The 22,223-nt window shown below is 37.7% G+C and overlaps 1 protein-coding gene across 4 annotated transcripts in view; it reads left to right on the top strand.

Annotated features, from left to right (window-relative positions):
* The window catches only part of kdm6a (lysine (K)-specific demethylase 6A), a 54,797-nt gene extending 33,269 nt beyond the window's left edge, over positions 1-21,528 (top strand). The window contains exons 16-31 of one of the 4 annotated variants that reach the window (XM_059342553.1): positions 387-494; positions 1,316-1,702; positions 2,304-3,190; positions 9,405-9,534; positions 10,148-10,253; positions 11,368-11,573; positions 12,788-12,840; positions 12,924-12,998; positions 13,107-13,255; positions 14,186-14,300; positions 16,269-16,456; positions 17,883-18,024; positions 18,110-18,236; positions 19,182-19,352; positions 20,332-20,364; positions 20,509-21,528. In XM_059342553.1, coding sequence (XP_059198536.1) covers positions 387-494; positions 1,316-1,702; positions 2,304-3,190; positions 9,405-9,534; positions 10,148-10,253; positions 11,368-11,573; positions 12,788-12,840; positions 12,924-12,998; positions 13,107-13,255; positions 14,186-14,300; positions 16,269-16,456; positions 17,883-18,024; positions 18,110-18,236; positions 19,182-19,352; positions 20,332-20,337 — 2,850 coding nt within the window. In that variant the 3' untranslated portion in view covers positions 20,338-20,364; positions 20,509-21,528. Of the gene's footprint in view, positions 1-386; positions 495-1,315; positions 1,703-2,303; positions 3,191-9,404; positions 9,535-10,147; positions 10,254-11,367; positions 11,574-12,787; positions 12,841-12,923; positions 12,999-13,106; positions 13,256-14,185; positions 14,301-16,268; positions 16,457-17,882; positions 18,025-18,109; positions 18,237-19,181; positions 19,353-20,328; positions 20,369-20,508 lie in introns of all 4 variants that reach the window. The other 3 variants (XM_059342551.1, XM_059342552.1, XM_059342550.1) reach the window with 3 other exon arrangements.
* Positions 21,529-22,223: the final 695 nt, after the last annotated feature.

Genomic DNA, 22,223 nt, shown 5'->3' with positions numbered 1-22,223 from the left:
AATTATGCACAGTAGCTTTACAAACTAAGTTGGATGTTTTTTTTAAAATGTGAAATCTGCTCAATGCAATCCTGAAGCTGTTTTAAATGTAATGCTCATGTGTTACAAGGTGTTAGCCAAGGAGCTAATTAATACCTCCTTAAATATGCAGCAATAATGAATTAATTATATTGTTAGTGTAGTATAGTATAATATATATAGAGAGAGAATTCCATGACCTGAGCTGAAGATGTTGGATCACTTCTTTCTGATATCAGGAGCCCAGTTTGATGGTTAAGATACTTTTCTTCTTCTTTTTATTTTCAAAACAATATGCATCTTATATGTAACTTTTCTAATTAAAAGTAATTGTGAGCTCCTTAATGAATCCAATGTTAAATGTGCAGCATTTAGATCACTTGCGGACCAACCGAGCAAACCTCAAGCCCCCCCAGGTGCAGATGCTGGAGCAGCTGGAGAACCAGTTCTCCCTCATGCAGCAACATCAGCAGCAGGTACACACATGGATTATTAGTTTATTAGTTTAGTTTTAGTTTATTATTAAGATCCCCATTAGCTGCAGCAAAGCCACAGCTATTCTTCCTGGGGTCCAACAGTATCAAATATACAGTTAAAAACACAAAACATAATAAAAATAAAACAAAACAAAAATTATTCACATATTAATCCATATTACACACATTTCACGTTTTCTTATTTTGGTAAATACTGTTTTATTAATATTTTGAATTGCTTTATGTTAGTGGTGAGTTTGATATTTTTAGGCAGTGAATTCCATTCTTTCATACCTCTGTACAGAAACGTGCACTTGATGGCGTTAGATCTTGCTTTAGCTAATGTAAAGTTACCTACAGCTGCATGTCTGCTGATATATTTATGACTCTCTGCACTAAAAGCAAGGTTTTTAAACAAAATAGAAGGTGCTTTTAGGACAGATATATTTCTAATAACAATATCTTTGAATATACACAACAATAATTATGAGGTTGCAACCTCTGGACCTAAAAACCTATCAAGGCTCTACATGTCATTGTCAGTGTAGCAGCACAGAGTCAGTAATTCAGATTCAGATTTGACTTTATTAATCCCACAGTGTGGAAATTTCTTTGTTACAGCCGCAAAGTTTCACACAATTTTTAAGATAAAGATAAAAAAATAAGCAATCTAAGAAAAGACATTTAACAATATACAAATATTCAATAATAATAATAATAATAATAATATACTATATACAACTTAGTGCAAAATTAAGTTGAGAAATGTGCCGAGTCAGTATTTCTGTTTGGTCTGACCCGTCTCTTCTCTCCGTGTCCAGATGAGGCAGCAGGCGGCAGCGAGCGGCCCGCCGCGGCCCTGCCTCCCCAACGGTCCTTCGGCCGAGTCCTCTCTGCACCACGCAGGCCTCTCCCGCCCCTCCCCCCTCAACCACGCAGCCATCCGGCCCCCGTGTGTCCCCCAGCCCACAGCCAATGGATCCTGTTCTTCAAGTCCTTCAGCGGGGCTGCTGGGACACCTGGACAAAAATCACACCCTGGGACTGGGAGGTGGCGGCGCGAGCAACGGAAACGTGCCTTACCCGCAGCAGAACTCTCTACCTCACAACTGCACAGCCGCCAGTCGCCCCAGCACCAGCAGCACTACCAGTAGTCCCAGTCATGCAGACGAGACATGGAGGAGCCAACAACGCAACACTACCACTCAGGTATCCCCCTCTCTGGGCTCTGTGTTCTCTTTGTCTAATAATATGGTATTTACAGTGACACTTTTGTATGTTCATGTGCCTTATTTTTGCTTAAATTTGTCTATTTTTAAGTGTTTTTTTTTTTTTTAACTTGAAATCGTTAGCCTCATAGCATATAAGTCATATTTGAACGTTTTCGGGAAACAAGAAAATACACAATTTTTAGTAAGCCCATTGGTATTCTTAATTGATATTGTAACAGTAAGTTCAAATAGAAGTGTGAACAAGTTTGCATAAAAAATTAAACATCGATTTCATAACAGATAAAAGTGACTTAGGCAGAATATGCCCTGACTAAGGCAATTTTTCTCTTACATATAAATAATGTAGTTTGGTTTGTATGTAGCCGCAAAAAATGCCAAAGTCACAGAGATGACTAAGGCAGAAAGTGATTTTGGACTCTTAACATGTGTTCTGATAGGATGCAGCAGTAGTAGGAGAGTAAAGTTAGGCAGATATCACAATTTGGCCAAAAAATTACTTAGGCAATTATGCTATGAGGCTAACAATATGTAATCTCGTTCTGTTTCTCAATGTGTCTTTGTGCTCTTCCTCTGTCTAGGGGCTTCAAAAAGGTCCAGGTTCACATTCGGCAGGTCCCAATGGAGAACCTCCCTTCTCTTCCTCCTCCTCCTCCCCTCAGACCTCGTTCTCTTCCTCTGGCATTCTGAATCAGGTTGGACATTCCTCTGGGCCCTGCACTGCCTCCTCCTCAGCCTCCTCTCTGTCCCCCACCTCCCCCCAGACCACACCCAACCACTTGTCCTCGCCTCCCCACGCCGCTACTACCTCAGGGGTCCACACCAAAGACACCACGCCTTCAGGGGGCAACAACGGCAGCAACGGTGCCGCCGCCGCAAATTTGCCATCAGGTCCGGAGGCCGCCGTCAGGCATTCCGCAGGGACACCCCTACGTCCCGGCACCGCCCCCGCGCAGGGATTGACTAATCACGTCCAGCCGCGGGTGATGGACAGCTCCGCTAGCCTGTCTCAGCCTAGCTCTCCTGCTCCCGGCGCGCTCACTGCAGACAATCCTCAGCTCTCCGCCTTGCTAAAGGGAAAAGCCAATACTACCAGTAACGACGATAACAATAACTACAGTAACCACGGAGGACCTTCCTCAGAGAAAATCAACAACGTCCACCCGGGTCTCCACGGTAACGCCAAGCCAACGTCAGAACAGTCGGTGGCGTCGTCGCCGCTTTTAGCCACCGCCACGCCCTCCCCGCGCTCAGCAGACCCCCACTCCTCCAACAGCCTCTCCTGCCTTAACAGCCCGTCCAACAGCAACAGCCAGGGGCCCACGGTCAACGGGAAGGGGCCCGAGGACTCCCAGAGCCCCATGAAGGTGGAGCCTCCTGCCCAGAGACACACGGCCCCTGCTGGGCTGGCTCCCTGGTCCTCGGTCTCCATCTACCCCAGCTCCAGCGAGGTGCTCAAAGCCTGCAGGTAAGACGCTCTTTTGTCTGTGAGATTGGTGAACAGTAATATGTTGAAACCTTATTAATAATACATTTTATTTGTAGAGCACTTGTCATACAGAAATCTCAAAGTGCTACAGAAACCAGAAGCTGTTATAGGAATTATTTAGAGTAACCCTTCAATAAAGAAGATTGGATTCGGAGTAGTAAAGTTGAATTAGAATTTATTATTCTTGTACAAGGAGGAGCGTTTAACAGTGCAACACACAACGAGGGGTTACAGAGAAAAAGGCTCCCAGAGGAGCTCTAACAGGTCATTCTTATATTATTTTTTTTTTTTTTAAAACATCAGAAATGTGTTCATGTGGTCGACAGCCTTTAAGGAGAACTGGGTCTGGGTTCTTATGGGTTAAGTTTGTCGATTTAACACAAAAAAAAAAAAAAAAATGTCATGTTTTTTTTTTTTTTTACTTGAAATGTAATCTAGTTCGTATCTGTTTATTTCGGTCAATACATGTCATCAAAACAAACCAGAAAAACAAAACATTGATCAAAGTAAACAAGTGAGATTGGTGAACAGTAATATGTTGAAACCTTATTAATAATACATTTTATTTGTAGAGCACTTGTCATACAGAAATCTCAAAGTGCTACAGAAACCAGAAGCTGTTATAGGAATTTTTTAGAGTGACCCTTCAATAAAGAAGATTGGATTCGGAGTAGTAAAGTTGAATTAGAATTTATTATTCTTGTACAAGAAGGAGCGTTTAACAGTGCAACACACAACGAGGGGTTACAGAGAAAAAGGCTCCCAGAGGAGCTCTAACAGGTGATTCTTATACTATTATTGATAATGGGCTGTCCTAACCCTTGCAAATTGTTAACAGACAATTTGCATACAGTGCATCTAGACGTTTTCCTTTGTTCCCTTAATCAGTAATCAGGATATCCCCAATCTAAATGTCCTCTGACCTGTCTCTGATCCTCACTCTGTTCTAGACTTCCTTTATTGATACTTTACCCTGAACCTTACCTCACCCTGCCAGCCTCAGCAATAAAGTCATATCAGAGAAGTAGAAACAAGACATGTAAGAAATGGGGACTCCCATACTCATTGTAGGATTTAAAACATCTGAAACACTGTATAAACCTAATTTTTATAACAGAAGCAAGAAAGAGAAAACTCATTAAAATCAGCAGTAGATAAAAAAGAAAAGACACGGGTAATAAAGTACATTATGCAGAGACGAAATAAAAACATCTAGGGACAACCTAAACATGCCTCCCTGAACAGAAAAGTTTTAAGCCCTTTTTTTTATTTTTTATTCAGTGCCTTTCGCTACCCCAACCTGACAGATGTGTAGTTATTGATTTCATTCATCTCCTTTCTCTAGTTCTTTATATGCACATTTGAAAGAAAAGTATAAGCCCACTACAGGGTTATTTCATCTCATTTCAACTTGTGATTTAGCTGTCAATAAATAGAAGAGCACTCATTTAAAATATAAAAATCAAATGACACATTTCTAGATTCTACATTAACTATCAATCAATCACATGTGCTTATGCATTTGATTTAATTACTTTTCTTATAATAAACAAATATACTGTTTAGATATTAAGATATAAACTTGCCATTTAGAGTTTGAATAATGTCCCTTAATCATATAGTTCAAGTATTGTGTTTCTGAACATTATTCACTTCAGGCGTACCATACAGAGGAAAAACTGTGGTCAAACTAGTTCATCTAAAATTGGAAAGCATCTGTATTTTGAACTTAATGATAAAAATCATTGGAACAGTCCAGGATACACGTGACTATGTTCTCTTTTTTTAAACAGAGAGTATATAAAATACACATGTGAATTAGATAATTGGATACACACAAGAAGTATAAAACATGCTCCTTGTACCAGTATAAATTAAGAAATCCCTGTGAATTGTAGGGTATTTCCTTTTATTATTTGATTGTGGGCTGCAGAAAAAAGAAGAAACAGTGACCTGATAATAATGTGATCAATGAAATAAAAACGTGTTTATAGTTGCCTTCTTTAAACTTATTTTGGAAAATGAAACTACAGCATTTTTGTCAATTAATTACACCAACAAAAGGATGTGTTATTGAATGTTGTAGAAACACAGGCTGGATCACAGCTAATGACTTAATTGATGCAGTTACCCAATGAGAAGCTGTGTTATTGATATATAGTGTGTGTGTGTGTGCGCCTTTGTTAATTGAAAAAGATGACACGGCGTGACACTGAGTGTTTGTGGCAGCGACTCAGCAGCAGATTTATTCACATGTGAACTCGTGTGTGTGTGGAAGTGAGTCATGTGTTGACAGTTGGAGAATGCCATGACATTTTGACCCCTCGCTGTGTGCTGGTTGTGTTCATCAGAAACATCTTGTTTGGATAAAAGCTGCCACTTTGTGTCTCTGAGACTGAATTGCAGAAATACTTTGACTGTAGCATCCTGAGCTGATGTCACACACAGACTGGAGTAAATCTCTGGGTGTGTGTGGGTGCGGCTGCTTGGATTTTAAATCCAGTCTCGAGCTGTCATGATGTCTCTCATCACCGAGTTTCTTCTTCTCTGAAGGTTCAGGGCCGCTCCTCATACAGGGCCAAGCTCACATCATATCTGTCAGGCCGTCATTACCAGCAGCCAAGTCAGAGAAAACATTCCCCTCAGACTCCTGGTTGGAATTCAGAGTCACACGTACACTACTGGTCAAAAGTTTTAGAACACACCAACTTTTCCAGAATTGAATTGAAAATTATGCAGTTTAATGTCTGTGTACTCTGAAATTAATGCACATTTGCAACATTTAAAATTCTTTAATGAGCATGATAGTGTTTCGAAAGTAAAAAAAAGATTCAAAATGACATTTTATGTTGGACTAAAGGACTAAAAAAAGACACAAAATGACCAAAAAAAGACACAAAATGACAAAAAAAGACACCAAAAGACACAAATTGACAAAAAAAAAGACACAAAATTACTTGCAAAGACATGAAAAGAATTAAAAAATGGACAAAATAGCCCAAGACTCCATAGAGTTAAGTTGTTAACCCATTTCTTGTTCCCTGAAAAAGGCCTACTTGTATAATTCTGAAATGTACATTATCTTTCAGTTTTGGTTAACCTTACCTTTTTTTATTTACCTCTGGCAGTTCACCACTTACCTTTGGACCCTTTCAAGATGTTCATTTGACTTGAACTGCTTGAATTTCAATAAAAAACTGGAAAAATTGGGGTGTTCTAAAACTTTTGACCGGTAGTGTATAAAACTACAATATCTCCCAGTTGACAAAAAGAACAATAAAAGTGTCAATTAAAAGCTGCAAAACCTTCTTTACTGGCAGATACACCCAAATAAAACCAATATTACAACTAATATAACCAGATTTAAAAGTAAAATTTAGACAACTGCAAAGATGTTTTCTCATATAAACTTGTGACAGCATCTGAAAAATCATGTCCAGACATTTCTTGTATTCTTATCTTATCTAATTTGTAATTTATATAGCAAATCGTTTGAAATATGCAATGCATTAGTCACAATCTACACAGGACTCCTGCAGCAGGTCTGGACAACTAATAAATAATAATGATTAACACAAGAAAACTGGTGAATCAGCAAGCTCTCCTAAATATCTTGTCCAAGCCACTGAAGAACCAATCTGTTTGTGCATATAACATTTTCTGTGTCAGATGGGTTTGGTTAAGGTGAGGGTTGGCGTCTGGGGCAGGACATAGGGGTGATTATCAAGATATTTCAGGGTATTTTTGCAATAACTGTATTCTTACCGATATTACCAAATACTAAAAAATATCTAGGAAATATAAATAATAAATAAAAAACCCTCTGTCTTCCCCTTTCACTCTGTCACTCTCAATAAAGCCTTGAAAATGGCCAAAAGAATAAATAAATAAATAAATCCTAAATCTAAAATGTAGAGTAAAGTGCAAATCTCAACAGTTGCCACAAATGAGAGCAAACACCTCACATAACATTTTCCACAGTCAACAGGGCTTTCCACTAGGACATGGAGCAGCCAGACTATGTTAAAAATGGCTAGCAAGGGGGGTCCGGGGGCATTTCCCACTGGAGAATTATTTTTCATAAAAGCCCAAATTTGGTGTCTTCTCACAGATTCTAATGCCACTATTCCATCAAATACACGGATCTTAATCATTGCATATTTTTAATGAAATATTGTAAAGGAGAATAAAGGTTCTTGTATATTTTATTTAAGGCATCTTATTTTGACAGTGTTCTTGTAAATTCTGTGGTGGAGTAGCACACTGTGCTCTTATTTTGAAAGCTGCATGTGTTTAGTGACAGGAAGTAATAGTAGCTCTTTGTGATTAAAACAACTTTAATTGTTGGCTAATGTTAGCTCGCGGCTAACGAACGGCATAATTGGACCTCTGACGGCCCGGACAGGTTGATAGAATTAAGTTCAGGCCGCGCACACACAGAGATGATGTGGGGACGGGACTGAGACACACAGAGATGATGTGGGGACGGGACTGAGACAGACAGACACTCTGCTGAGCAGAGACACAACGCAAAATAACTTGATATTATGAATAGTTTAGATAAACTTTCAGTAGCTTTAAATGTGACGTTAGCGCAGCACATGAGACTCTGGAGCCGCCACAGTCTAGGTCATTAATGGGAAACCCATAGCCATGTTGAAAATATCATGATATGCATTTTTTTTACTCATAAAAAAATGATAGCGGTATAATCATGAACGATACGATATGGCACATCCCTCGCAGGACACGATGCAATAAGTGCACTGCAGAAATCAGGTTCATGTAGCCGATTCGTCCTTTGGTCCTAGCGATTGAGTCTTTTACTGTTCCTTGAATTTGTGAGTATTTTGCAGCGAGCCCTTCCTGACAGATGTTCTGGATCTTGTTGTCTCACTAGTTAGACATTTTCTTTGGCAGAAACGACCCTTCTTCTTCACCCTAAACGCCTTTATTCTTCTGGTCAGCCACGTGATAAACCAACTCTATTCACACATGGACTCAGTCCAGCCTGATACTGATTTTGTACTCTGAGCTGACAGAGTTCTGGCCGTTTAATGTCCAGTCCAACTGATGCAGACATTTGCTTTTCCAGACGAAAGTTCAGGGCTGCAATGCAATACGATGCAACGTGTGAAAGGAGTTCAAAATGTGAACCACAGCAAAAAATAGATACTTCAGGATTTATCAAGAGTTTGCAGAATGTAAAGACTTGTACTTGTGACTGTTTGTGTATTATTTCTAAGTGGTGTCTTCCATTAGTAGACATTACATGATTGTAGCATTAAGTACATGTTGGTTTGCATGAACTGGAATGCTGCCTACTGCTTTTTCATCAGTCAGGTCAGGTTGCATCCTAGTTAACCGGCAGGTTTTATATTCGCACTGTATCCTTCAGTTTTATAGACATGAACACGTATGTCAGACATCAGCGAGCCCTACTTAACACAAACATTTTAGATAGATTTTTTTTTGTTTTTTTAAGATACCTTTTGTCTTCTCCCCTCCTTTCATGCTCAGAGTGCATTAGTTAACAACAAATGCAGGATTGTAACTGGATCAGGGATTGTATCGAAGCGATTTAGAGAAAGCTTTGTTCCCTCTGCCATCAGGGAAGTAAATAAAACATACCATTTACTAAGGCCATGACAGTTGCTTTTTAATTATACATCCTTACCATCATAAAATTTTTATCTACTTATTTATTCGATTGACTTTTTATCTATGGCATTCAATGGGATGCAGTGGTGCACTTCTTTGAGTTTTTTATTTGCTTAATGGTTACTGTGTCTTTCATCTGTCTGTTGTGTTCTTAATGTCTGTATGCTGTGTGTTTTGTGCTGAGACATCTCACTCGACTGCACACCAAATCTACCTCTTGGTATAAATAAAGTATCAAATCAAAGTATAGGATTCATATACAAAAGCATATTCCTGCTGGATCACTTCACTGCTATTTATAAAAAATCTCTGTTTGAAGTCCAATAAAGTTCTGATTCTGCACAATGTTTGCACATTTGCGATTTAATACAGTTATAAATCTGTGTTTTAATGTTTGTTGTGTTGAAGCTTGCAGATGTTTTGTTTTGTTTAGCGCCCCGTTCTGCAAACCACATAGTGTTGCACATGTCTGATTGTTTACTGTCAGTCATGTCTTGCTTTTACTGACCTCTCCTCTTCCTCCTGGCTGCAGGAACCTGGGGAAGAACGGCCTGTCGACCAGCAGCATCCTCCTGGACAAGTGTCCCCCGCCGCGACCCCCCCGCCCGCCCTCTCCTCCACTGCCAAAGGACAAACTCAACCCCCCAACACCCAGTATTTATGTGAGTGCAGCCGCTCCATACAAGGAGAAGTATTCATCATGTTGTTGTGTGCCGTGTATCCTGGCTACGGCACCAAACACAAACACTCGTAGTTAGCTCCTCTTTAATGGGCTTATTATATTTTTTGGGGGGGTTTATTTAAAAAAAAAATTGTTTATTTTGGTTGAAAGGACGCTACTCTTTATAGAAGCGATGTTTGCCTGGATTCATGATGTCCAGGATCACAATCAATGATACTGGTTAAAGCTGTATTGTTTTTATTTTTTTTTTCTCATCAAATGCATTTGACCAATTATTCCTAAACATTTAATCCAAATGGCTATAATTCAATGTTTTGATTCTACAAACTGTCTTTTAAATTTGTGCTGCATTTTGTAATGAACTTTTGTGCTGCTCTTTTCTAATGTATTTTGGAATGTATTTTTACTGTTAAAGTTGTTGTAGGACTGTTGAGTATTACTTGTTGAAATGTTTTGACCCCAGGAAGACTAGCGCACTGCCACGGCACAAGCTAATGGGGATCCTTTAATAAAACAAAACAAAACAATGTGTTGATTCTCACCATTCAGTCTGGCATTGACCGCTCCTCCTGTGTCTCCTCTCTGACTTGCAGCTAGAAAACAAGAGGGATGCCTTCTTCCCTCCTCTGCATCAGTTCTGCACCAACCCTGCCAACCCGGTCACCGTCATCAGAGGGCTGGCTGGAGCGCTCAAACTAGGTACGAGCCAAGCAAAAAAGTGTGCATCACACACTGTATTTCTGTGTTTCAAGCATTTAAATGTGTAAAAATGTGGCTGTTGTTGTCGTATTTGACATGTGATGCTGACAGCAGCTGGGAGCATGTGCAGCTGGATGTTTCTGTCTCCTCCAGTCTCATGTGGCTCAGTGGGTGTGTCTCTGTGATCATGGAGCAGAGTGTGTGTGTGTGGATGAGTTTGACATGTATGACAACAGCACCACCTGCAAGTGGAAAGTGTTACTGCACGTGATTGCTACAGGGACCAAACAGCCAAGAATCTACTAACATCTGCTCTGCTATTACAGCCACTTGCTGCCTTGTTATGTAATACTGTGATCTAGCAGAATGATGCTGCTTATTTGTTGAGAAGAAATGTAGCCAAAGTAACAATAAGGCAAAATAAATAAAGAACCACACAGCCAGCAACAAACCCTATTACCCTACTAATAACCCTCTCACTATCTGCCCTTGTTCTCTTTCAGTCAGGAGACAAAATTACAAAAAAAACCCAATATTTTTTATGTATGATTATGAAGGAAAATTAGTTTAAATTAAATCCCCTGGAAGCTTGAATTGAAGAAACATTTTTTTCTTCAATAATAAATGGAACCCTCTAACACTGAGCAGTTTCAGGCTGTTTTTGTCACATTTTACTCTCTGTGGCCTTGAGTTTTCACTGCAGTATATAAAATATATACAGAAACCTCACGATAATGGCAGAATAACAGTTATAATGCCATACACGAGGAAAATGGCACTAAGTTGATGGTCCAGTGAATGAATGACATGAATATACTAAGTGCTGAGAGAATGAGAATGTATCTTTTCTATTTACTATTTATTGAGATGAGATGATAAGAATGTATCTTGTTATTTACTATTTATTATGCTTTTTTTATGAATCCAGTACGTGAGTGCATTGAATTTCGTTGTATTTCTGTGCAATGACAAATAAAATCTAATCTAATATAATCTAAAACAACTATTTGAGAAAAATTGAAACCGTTTCTACAAGATTTTTCCAAGTTGGACGTAAAGATCTTTGCTCCACAAGCTGTACAGATTTAACTGTTTTCCTCTCGTCCACGCACAGATCTGGGTCTCTTCTCCACGAAGACGCTGGTGGAGGCGAACCCGGACCACCTGGTGGAGGTGCGGACCCAGTTGGCTCAGCCCACCGATGAGAACTGGGACCCGAGCGGCAGCAGGAAGATGTGGCGCTGCGAGAGCAGCCGCTCCCACACCACCGTCATCAAATACGCCCAGTACCAGGCCTCGTCCTTCCAGGAGTCTCTGCGGGTCAGTGGGACACAAACACACCAGTACTGGTGCTGGAAACACATTATACATACACTACTGGTCAAAAGTTTTAGAACACACCAACTTTTCCAGAATTTTATTGAAAATGATGCAGTTTAATGTCTCAGTGTACTCTGAAATTAATGCACATTTGCAACATTTAAAATTCTTTATTGAGCATGATAGTGTTTTGAAATTTAAAAAAAGATTCAAAATCACATTTTATGTTGGACTAAAGGACTAAAAAAAGACACAAAATGACCAAAAAAAGACACAAAATGACCAAAAAAAGACACCAAAAGACACAAAATGACTTACAAAGACATGAAAAGAATTCAAAAATGGACAAAATAGCCCAAGACTCCATAGAGTTAAGTTGTTAACCCATTTCTTGTTCCCTGAAAAAGGCCTACTTGTATAATTCTGAAATGTACATTATTTTCCAGTTTTGGTTAAGCTTACCTTTTTTTATTTACCTCTGGCAGTTCACCACTTACCTTTGGACCCTTTCAAGCTGTTCATTTGACTTGAACTGCTTGAATTTCAATAAAAAACTGGAAAAATTGGGGTGTTCTAAAACTTTTGACCAATAGTGTATATGATGTGATGCAGAGATGAATTACATGCCCTGAAATAATGCATGAGGTTTAGTTTTTACCTGTAAATTTATATAAAACCAAATAAATTAAAATGAAGATAAGTCTTTCCTGATTTTAAAGACTCCATTACACTAAAGTGGTGTCGTTTTCTCAACTTATCGCACTGTTCCAACTGTTCTATTACAACCATGACTCCAACAATTATGGGACTTTGTGTTAAATAAAACAGAGTTTAAAGATTTGCTAACTGTACAAAGACAATATAATTTATGTTCCTTTTTCTAATATGTATTTGATGCATTTTATTATTTATGGGTTACACTGCTTCCAAACTTCTTTGAAATTGGTTTTATTTCCCTTTACTCACTAAGCTAATATATTTGCATTTCCGATGATTGTTTATCATAAATCACGTTGTTTCTTTGTAATAGCACCAATAGTCAACTCTAAAATATTGCGGCAATATTAATATTGAAGAGTTTGGTGAGAATTATTGTGATATTTGATTTTTTTTCCACATCACCAAGCCGTATAGTGATTGAACAATTGACGCTTGTTCCTAAGACTTTTCCCAATACATTCAGTGTTTTTTTTTTTATTTTTTATATGTGATAGGAGGAGAATGAGAAGAAGAAGGAGATGGAAACAGAAGCAGGTTCCTCAGACAGGTGAGCTTTCTCTTGTCTCATCACATTCTCAGAGTGTTGGCGTGTCTTTCCTGTTTCTAACCACTTTAAACTCTCTCCATCAGTGCGATGCGGCGAAGGAAAGGCTCCTTCAAACACATAAAGTTTGGCACCAACATCGACCTCTCTGACGACAAGAAGTGAGTGAACACATCTTCTCCTCCACGCTGCCTGTCCCTCACCTGTCCCATGCTCACCTGTCCCATGCTCACCTGTCCATGCTCACCTGTAAGCCTTGTCTCCTCCAGGTGGAAGCAGCAGCTCCAGGAGTTGTCTAAGCTGCCGGCGTTTGCCCGGGTGGTGTCAGCCGGGAACCTGCTGAGCCACGTGGGCCACACCATCCTGGGCATGAACACGGTGCAGCTCTACATGAAGGTTCCAGGCAGCAGGACGCCAGGTACGCAGGGACACACTGTCTCATTCTCTGAGGAATAATAATAATACATAATAATACATTTTATCTGGAGGCGCCTTTCTTTGCACTCAAGGACACCGTACAAAAGGAAAGAAAAGAAACGGCAATAAAATACAATAAAATACACAGAATTATTAACAATACAATACAATAGATATATTGGACAGGGTAAAAGTCATCAAAGGGAATAAGCAGTTTTAAACAGATGTGTTATGAGTAGTAATAATAATAAATAATAATACATTTTATTTGGAGGCGCCTTTCTTGGCACTCAAGGACACCGTACAAAAGGATAGAAAAGAAACGCAATAAAATACACAGAATGAATAACAATACAATACAGTACAATAGATATATTGGACCGGGTATGTGCAAAACACTCAATTTACCTCATGTATAAATTATTGCATTTTAAGTAGCCATTTATTTATTTTTATACTTATTTCTTACATCATGTCCTTGTTCTTGTTTTTGTCCTTGTTTAGCTCTGTATTTTTTAAATGTTTTTACTCATGTTGTTTTGTGTTATGATTGTCATAACTATGCACCTTATGCAGTGGCACTTTACATTTCGTTGTATAGTGAACTATATAATGACCATAAAGACTATTTGATTGATTTGATTTGATTTGATTTGGTAAAAGTCATCGAAGGGAATAAGCAGTTTTAAACAGATGTGTTTTGAGTTGTGATTTGAAATGAGGGAGTGAGTCAATGTTCCTGAGTGGGTGGTAGTGAGTTCAGAGGCTGAATGCTCCCCATGGTGGTGAGACAGGTGGAGGGACAGACAGGTGTATGGAGGAAGAGGATCTGAGGGAGCAGGAGGAGGTGGGACAGATATGGGGGGGCGAGGTTGTGGATAGCCTTGAAAGTTACCAGGAGGACTAATAATCACATCCTTTTCTTCTTTAGGTCACCAGGAGAACAACAACTTCTGTTCGGTGAACATCAACATCGGTCCTGGAGACTGTGAGTGGTTCGCCGTGCCGGAGACGTACTGGGGCGTCATCAACGACTTCTGTGAAAGGTACGTCAGCCACACGGTGATAGAAGTATTCACACGCTCTGATAGCACGATGTTAATCACCTCCATTACATGTAGAAGTCATGCATTTAAAATGTTTCCAAAGTAAAAGGTGGCCCTAGTAGATATTCTGCATTGGTAAATGTAAAACCTGTCTAAAGACTTACCGGTAACGCTTTATATTAAGGTCCTTGTAATAACCATTAATTAACAAGTAATAAGGCCCTTGTAAGTCCTTACAAGATGCTTATTAACATTATTGTGTGTTTGTAATGCCATTATTAACACTTATATAAGCTTATAAACACCCATGACCCACCCATTATGTCTTTGCCATGCCTTTATTAATCTTATTTTGTTTGCTTATTGATATTAAAATATACTTTATTGCTCATTTATTATAAGTTAACTATGCTTTTTGCAACTACCGGATCTAAAGCGAGAACAATGCCTTATTACTTGTTAATTAATGGTTATTACAAGGACCTTAATATAAAGTGTTACCGACTTACCTTTTCATTTATCACTATTCAGGCTTGTCTGCTCACAGCTTTTATTTCTATATTCTATTTCTGTGTTTGTGCAATTGTCCTTTATCATGCAAAGAACTATATTTGGTAACTTCAGGTAATATTTCGAGAAAAAAGTTGCAAATTTACTAGATTAAAGTGGCAAATCTGTGTGAAAAAAGTCGAAGATTTACAAGAAAAAAGTGGGGAAAAAGCAACTTTTTTCTCACAGATTCACCACTTTAAATCTCATAAATCTGCACATTTTTTTCTCGTAGATTTGCGACTTTAATCTCGTAAACTTTTTTTTCAAAATATTATTTCGTATGTTGTTTTTTACACATTCTGACTGTATCCTCCAATATTCTCTAGGGTTGAAATTTGGAATTGGAAAGTATTTCAATGAGGATTAAAGTGGTGAATCTGGGAGAAAAAAAAGTTGTTTTTTTCCCACTTTTTTCTCGTAAATCTGCGACTTTTTTCGCGCAGATTTGCCACTTTAAATCTCTTGAATCTGCAACTTTTTTTTCTTGTAGATTTGCCACTTTAATCTAGTAAATTTGCAACTTTTTTTCCCGAAATATTACCTGAAGTTACCAAATATAGTTCTTTGCCTGATAAAATTCTCTTTTTTCTTTTGTGTTTGTCGATTTTCCTTCTTGATCATTTCTGTTTTATTTTACTTTGTGAAGCTCTTTGGTCAGTGTCTCTTATTTGTTTTTAAATGTGCTGTTTAGATAATTTTGATTGAAAGTATGCAAGTATTATTGAGAAAAGTATTTCTAGCAAAAGTACTCACTGGAGTAAAATTGCCTTTGTGGCGGTTATACTGTTGCATATTAAATATTAATATTAATCATGTAAAAACAGGATTTTAATGTTGTAGTTGGAAGTGAAACACTTTTTGAACCATAAACTCGTGATTATTTTCATCATCAATTAATCTGTTGATTATTTTTTCAATTAACTAACTGATTGTTGGGTTTGTTAAAATAGTAAAAGTGAGAAATGACATCACAAGAGTCACACCTTTACAAATTTTTTTTGTCCAACCAACCGTCCAAACCTCAAAATTACATTATTATTAAACAAGAAAATATCATTAGAATAATTAAAATAAAATAAAGTCATAATAATAAATCATAGGATAATTAAAATCTATAGATTGTAAAGCTCTGAACCATGACATTTAATTTTATGTCAACCACTTCAACCACTTATCATTCCAGCTCTACTTGTACATTTTTAATGTTTAATTTGCAAAAAGCACAATTTTTAAAGTAATTATAGCTGTCCGAGTAAGGTAGAGAATTAAAAAAACGTACGATGTTTCCCCTTTTGAAGAGCTGTGAAAAGAAAATAATGGAGTAGCAGTTCTTCAGATTGATATTTTAGTACTTGTGTAAATGTCCCTTTAGTTAGATTAGCTGTGACTCTGATATCATGTCTTTTACTCTGACAGGAACAACATCAACTTCCTGATGGGCTCGTGGTGGCCCAACCTGGAGGACCTGTACGAGACCAACGTGCCTGTTTACCGCTTCATCCAGCGTCCTGGGGACCTGGTGTGGCTGAACACAGGCACCATCCACTGGGTGCAGGCCATCGGCTGGTGCAACAACATCGCATGGAACGTGGGACCGCTCACAGGTCAGGAAATAAATACATCTGATGTTAGAAATGAGTTTGTGGCCAGTGAATTACTGTGCTGCCTGCAGAGATGAAGAAAGGCCCCGAGGCAGCAAGGATTGTCCCTGCAGACTTATTTTTCTATTTTCCTCTTTGTTTGAGAATACTCCCTGCTGAATTTTATACTTGTATGACTATTTACACAATTGTAGTACCTTGATATATTTGCATTTGTATTATTTCACCTGAAACGTGTCCACAAAAACAGCTGTTCTCAACCTTGGGGTCGGGACCCCAATTGGGGTCGCAAGATGATTTCTGGGGGTCTCCAAATCATTTTGGAAGTCAGCTCTGTCTCCACTGTGTTAAAGTGTTCATGTGTTAATGTGTTTTAGTCTTTTTGGTCATTTCATGTCTTTTTTTGGTCATTTTGGGGATTTTTTTGGTCATTTTATTTCTTTTTTTGGTCATTTTGTGTCTTTTTTTGGTCATTTTGTGTCTTTTTTTTGTCATTATGTGTTTTTTTTTTTTGGTCATTTTGCGTCTTTTTTTGTCATGTTGTATCTTTTTTGGTCATTTTGTTTCCTTTTTTTGTCATTTTTTATCTTTTTTTGGTGATTTTGTATCTTTTTTGGTCATTTTATTTATTTTTTGGTCATTTTGTGTCTTTTTTGGTCATTTTATTTCCTTTTTTTGGTCATTTTGTGGTCATTTTGTTTGTTTTTTGGGTGATCTGAACTGTGCGTGTGAGATTGTGTTCAGTGAGTGGGGGTCGCGGACAACATGCATGTTAAATTGGGGTTTGCGACTCAAAAAGGTTGAGAACTACTGCACTAAAAGAGTCCCTGAGGCTCCCTGAGACAAAATTTTCAGGGCTCTTGTTATCACCCTGTGGTGGCCGAAGGTATAATAGTGGAAAAAGGTTGCATAAAACATGCAGAGGGAATGATAATTTAATGATAATTTAAGCAGTTTTCATGGTTTGGAACATGCTTGAATTTGCATAAACTCCTGCTCGATTTTTCCACAAAATCTTGTGTTTTATTTAAACAATTACTCAAATAAACTGAAAATAGTTTAATTTCAAATATTAGAATATCTCGACGTGGTGTTTGTTTGTAGGTTTTGTGTTGTGCAAGCTGCAGGAAACAACAAAGTCAATATGAAAAGCTGCGACAAAATACTTTATAGTAACAGTTTCAATGTGGTGAGAAAAGCTTTGAAAGTCTGGAAGTCTTTGGTTTTGGTACCTTGAAAGTTCTTAGATTTTCCCCTTAAATATCTGTAAAACCCTTCCAGTGATGCTGCTGCTCATTACCGAGCTGCCTGCTGGAACACATCAGAGCTGTGGGCAGAAACATCGTCAGAAAAAACCCTGGAAACTGTGTAAACCTCAGCTGGATAACATCCAGATGAATTGAAGACCTTGTGTTTTTTCCGTCCTCAGCTCATCAGTACAAGCTGGCGGTGGAGCGATACGAGTGGAACAAACTGCAGAGCGTCAAATCCATCGTCCCCATGATCCACCTGTCCTGGAACATGGCCCGGAACATCAAAGTGTCCGACCACAAGCTCTTTGAGATGATCAAGTGAGGACTCTCTCCTAAATCACAGACTGTAATATGACTGTCAGGTGTGTTATTGTTGTTGTTTACGTGTGTCTCTGTGTGTCAGGTATTGTTTGTTGCGGACTCTGAAGCAGTGTCAGATGCAGCGGGAACTGCTGCTGGCTGCTGGGAAAGAGCTGGTGTGGCACGGGAGGACCCACAACGAGCCGGCTCACTACTGCAGCATCTGTGAGGTAATAACACTCATTAACCCATTGAAGCCTGGAAAAAGGATATGTTGTTTTGTAGTATTTGTATAAGCTCTCAAATACTTTTTTTAATTTCATTTCTATCTGCTACAGAGGCTGAAAAATCTATTATTTAGTAGAAGCGTTGACACTTCTGTTGAATTTCCAGAAAAACTTCAGGTTTTAGCGCAGACCGCGGTGCTTTTATTTTGAAAAATAGCATAGAACATTAGCATTAGCACTAGAGCTATCAAGCACTTTTACTATAGTTAAGACAACAAATATAGCCACTAATATATATGACAGAATAAATAAACTCTAACAAACCTTGTGTCCTGTCAGTCAGCCACTATAGAAGCCTTTTTCATACTTTATATCAACTTTATATGAATTACGACGCACTCGTTATTATTTACCGTTCGTTTTTTCATTTAACCGTTCTACCGGTTATTTCCCGTCACTACCTTTCAAAATTAAAGCACCTGTTTCACGCTGGACAGCACCTTTTCAAAATAAAAGCATCACAACATTGTAAAACACTAAATGTCATTTACAGTTGTGTTTAAAATAAATGTTAAAGTGATATAGTGATTGGAGTATTTACTACTTTTTACTGCTATATTTGATTTACTCCACATTAACAGTCTCATCATAACATGTGTTCCTATCAGTAGCAGCTCAAAACCAGATAATTTACTGTATTTTATAAAGCGATTACATTAATATTGAGCAGAATTTAGTTCAGAGTTTTGGTCCGGCCCCTGCAACCTTAAAATGAATTGCCCACCCCTGTTTTAGGGGCTTATTTTAAAATCGCCCAGAGGTTTTACAGGCGTTTCAGGCCTCAGTGGGTTAAACAGGCCGGCCTCCTCTCTGCTGCTGTTACTGTGGAGTCATTGAACCTTCTCTCTCTCTTTTCTCTCTCTCTCTCTCTCTCTCTCTCTGGTGCAGGTGGAGGTGTTCGACCTGCTGTTTGTCACCACAGAGAGCAACAGCAGGAAGACGTACGTGGTGCACTGCCAGGACTGTGCCCGTAGGGGGAGCACTAACCTGGACAACTTTGTGGTGCTAGAGCAGTACAAGATAGAGGACCTCATGCAGGTTTATGACCAGTTCACACTCGTAAGTACCAGAAGGCACAAAAACCCCTGAAAAGGTGTCAACACAACACTTTAAACACAAAGGAGACATTTAAAGGGACAGTTTAGATGTCTCAAGTGGAGTTGTATGAGGTCAGTGTATTAATACAGTACAAGTACATCTCAAAAAATTAGAATATCATAAAAAAGTTCAATATTTTTTGTTAATCGTTTCAGAATGTGAAACTCTTCTTGTGATTTTGATGATTCTGGCTCAGAGAAAATGAAAAGACAAAACTCAGTGTCTCAGGAAATTAGAATATAGTGAAACAGTTCAATTTTGTGTTTAAAATATCTTTTTTTTATTGAGCTCATGTAATCAATTTTTTTGACACAGAGTTTTGTGTTTTCATTATCTGTAAGCCATAATCATTACAATTTCAAAAAAATACAGGCTTGAAATATTTCACTTTGTGTAATGAATCTATATAATATACGAGATTCACTTTCTGATATAATTGACAAAAAATATTGAACTTTTTCATGAGGTTCTAATTTTTTTGAGAAATACCTGTAGATGTCAGTCAGGGTGCCGTCAGTCTATATATATATATTTTTTTTAATTAATTTATTTATTTTTTTCACTATTCTACCTTGTTGTCAGACAGCTGTGTTTAGGTTTACACAGAGGGAACTGAAGCTTTTATTTATGCTCTCTTCAACACCACCACACTCCTTTGACAAAGAAAGAAAGAAAGGTGTCATAAATATGTTTTAGCTGGATTAAATTAAATATAGAATTTAAAATATATCATTAAAAAATACAATTATCTCCTATTTTGTTTCATTTTATCTTTTTTTTTTTACATTTATCTTTGTCATTTTTATATTATAAAATCAATATAATCCACTGTTTCAACATTTTTGTTGTTTCCACAGTTGATGAGTAATCTTGTTAAATAACTGTGATCCCAATATTCACCAAAATAATCCTGATTCTGATCTTTTCCATGACCTAGCAGTCCTAACGGGGGGTGTGCCACCTGCCATCTGCTGTAGGTAAGACTCTGTTCATGATCATTCACTCATGCTACCTCACTAAAAAAGCCCAGACTGTCCCTTTAATGATGCCACTTTGAGTCTTGTGGGTTTATTCTGCAGATCTGAGACTCTTCTTCTTCTTCTGTGTGTGTCCTCAGGCGAGTCCCCTGCCTTCCTCCTCTTGATGCTAACGCTGCTGTTCTGAGGACAGTTACGACCACGATGGACTCAAATCGGAAAACTCTCCGGGAAAAAAAAAATCTCTTCTTTTTTCTGATATTCAGGAAGTAAGCCGGCAGTCTTGAAACGGCGCTCTGTAGCTCTCCCGTGTAAGGCAGCTGCGTGAAAGCTGTGTGTCTATGCAACCTGCCCGTAGTGGTGGCGCCCCCCGGTGGACTGGAGGGGGGCGGCGCTCCTCCTGTCTCCATGACTGTTCTCCTGCTGGCTCAGCTGGACTTCACAAGAAAACACACAAAACCCCACAGAAAAAACAAACGCTGAATTCAAGTTTTGTACATATTATGTTTAACTGGCAACATCAAAGACTACTGACTGGATAGTTTTCTTTTTTTTCCATTTTTGTATTCTGTTTGTGAGTTGACACAAAGAGCTTTGGTCCCGCCCCCTCCATGAGAAGAGTCTTTATCTTAGCCGGTCTTTTGTATGTTAGATAGACACCTCCTCGGTCAGGAAAACCACATAAAAACTGTTTTGTAATGTGAAAAGTTGAGTGACGCACTCTTTGCAACATTTCCCCCCTTTTTAAAAAAAAAGAAAACTAATTTTATTTTGCTGGAGCTACGACGAGGCTTTGATTACTTCGGGGTTCGGCAAGAGGAAATCATTTGTAGACAAACAGCCAAGTCAGAGAAAAAGGGTTGCACATAGACAAAAAGAGTGAATTTAATTTGTGTTTTTTTTTTTTATTTTGATGTAAATTTACACTATTTATAAATGCATATTTATTGCTTGAAAATATTTGTTGATGGAATGCTGTAATTTTTTCCAGAGTACCTGCCATTAAATTTGAAGGAGCCTTGTGATTTTAAGCACGGCCCCTCATACATTTTCTATAAATAAATCTGCTTAGTAAGCGTTGTACAGAGACCTTACCTTGAAATGGATTTATTGTTTGAAGGATGTTTTATGAGTCAATAAACAAAAACTGTCTTTATTTACATCTGCAGCTCTGTTGTGCTTTTTTTTAAAAATTTATTTATTTTTTAAAGCCAGAAGATTGATTTTTACCCTGCTGTATAATGAGCGGATGGAAGCTGCCAAAAGTAAGTATAAAATTAAAAAAACCCTAAAAATGTACCAAATAAATAATGTTAAATGTATTAATATTTTATTTACCTTTGCTAATTCCATTATTTACTTGCTTCTATAATTAATTTTTCCATTATTTAACTTTTTCATTTTATTGATGCATATATATTTTTATTTTAAAATGTTTTTAATTGATTTACATATTTGTTCATGTGTATATACTTTATTTTTTTCATTTTAAAAAAATTGATTTTACATATTTACATTTACATATTTGTGCTAATGCATGTACTTCAATATTTTATTTTTCCATTTAACCATTTTTTCACTTTTTTATTTATTAATTTATATTATTTTAAATATCTTTAAAGTATTTAAATGTGTTCCTGTACATTTATTTATTTTTTTTCATTTTATTCATGCATATATTTTTGGTTAGTCACATTGGACTGCTATTATATTGGACACTACCGTATTAACCATGTGCATTCAGCAGCTTCATTTTAATACTTAATTTAAAAACATATAAATGCATAAATAAAATGAAAAAAATTAAATACATTTATAGGAACACATTTAAATACTTTAAAGATATTTAAAATAA

This window comes from Centropristis striata, chromosome 10 (assembly GCF_030273125.1).
Source record: "Centropristis striata isolate RG_2023a ecotype Rhode Island chromosome 10, C.striata_1.0, whole genome shotgun sequence".
In the NCBI taxonomy this organism is placed as follows: Eukaryota; Metazoa; Chordata; class Actinopteri; order Perciformes; family Serranidae; genus Centropristis; species Centropristis striata.
The sequence above is the reverse complement of the archived record's forward strand: the minus strand, read 5'-3'. Positions and strand labels throughout refer to the sequence as shown.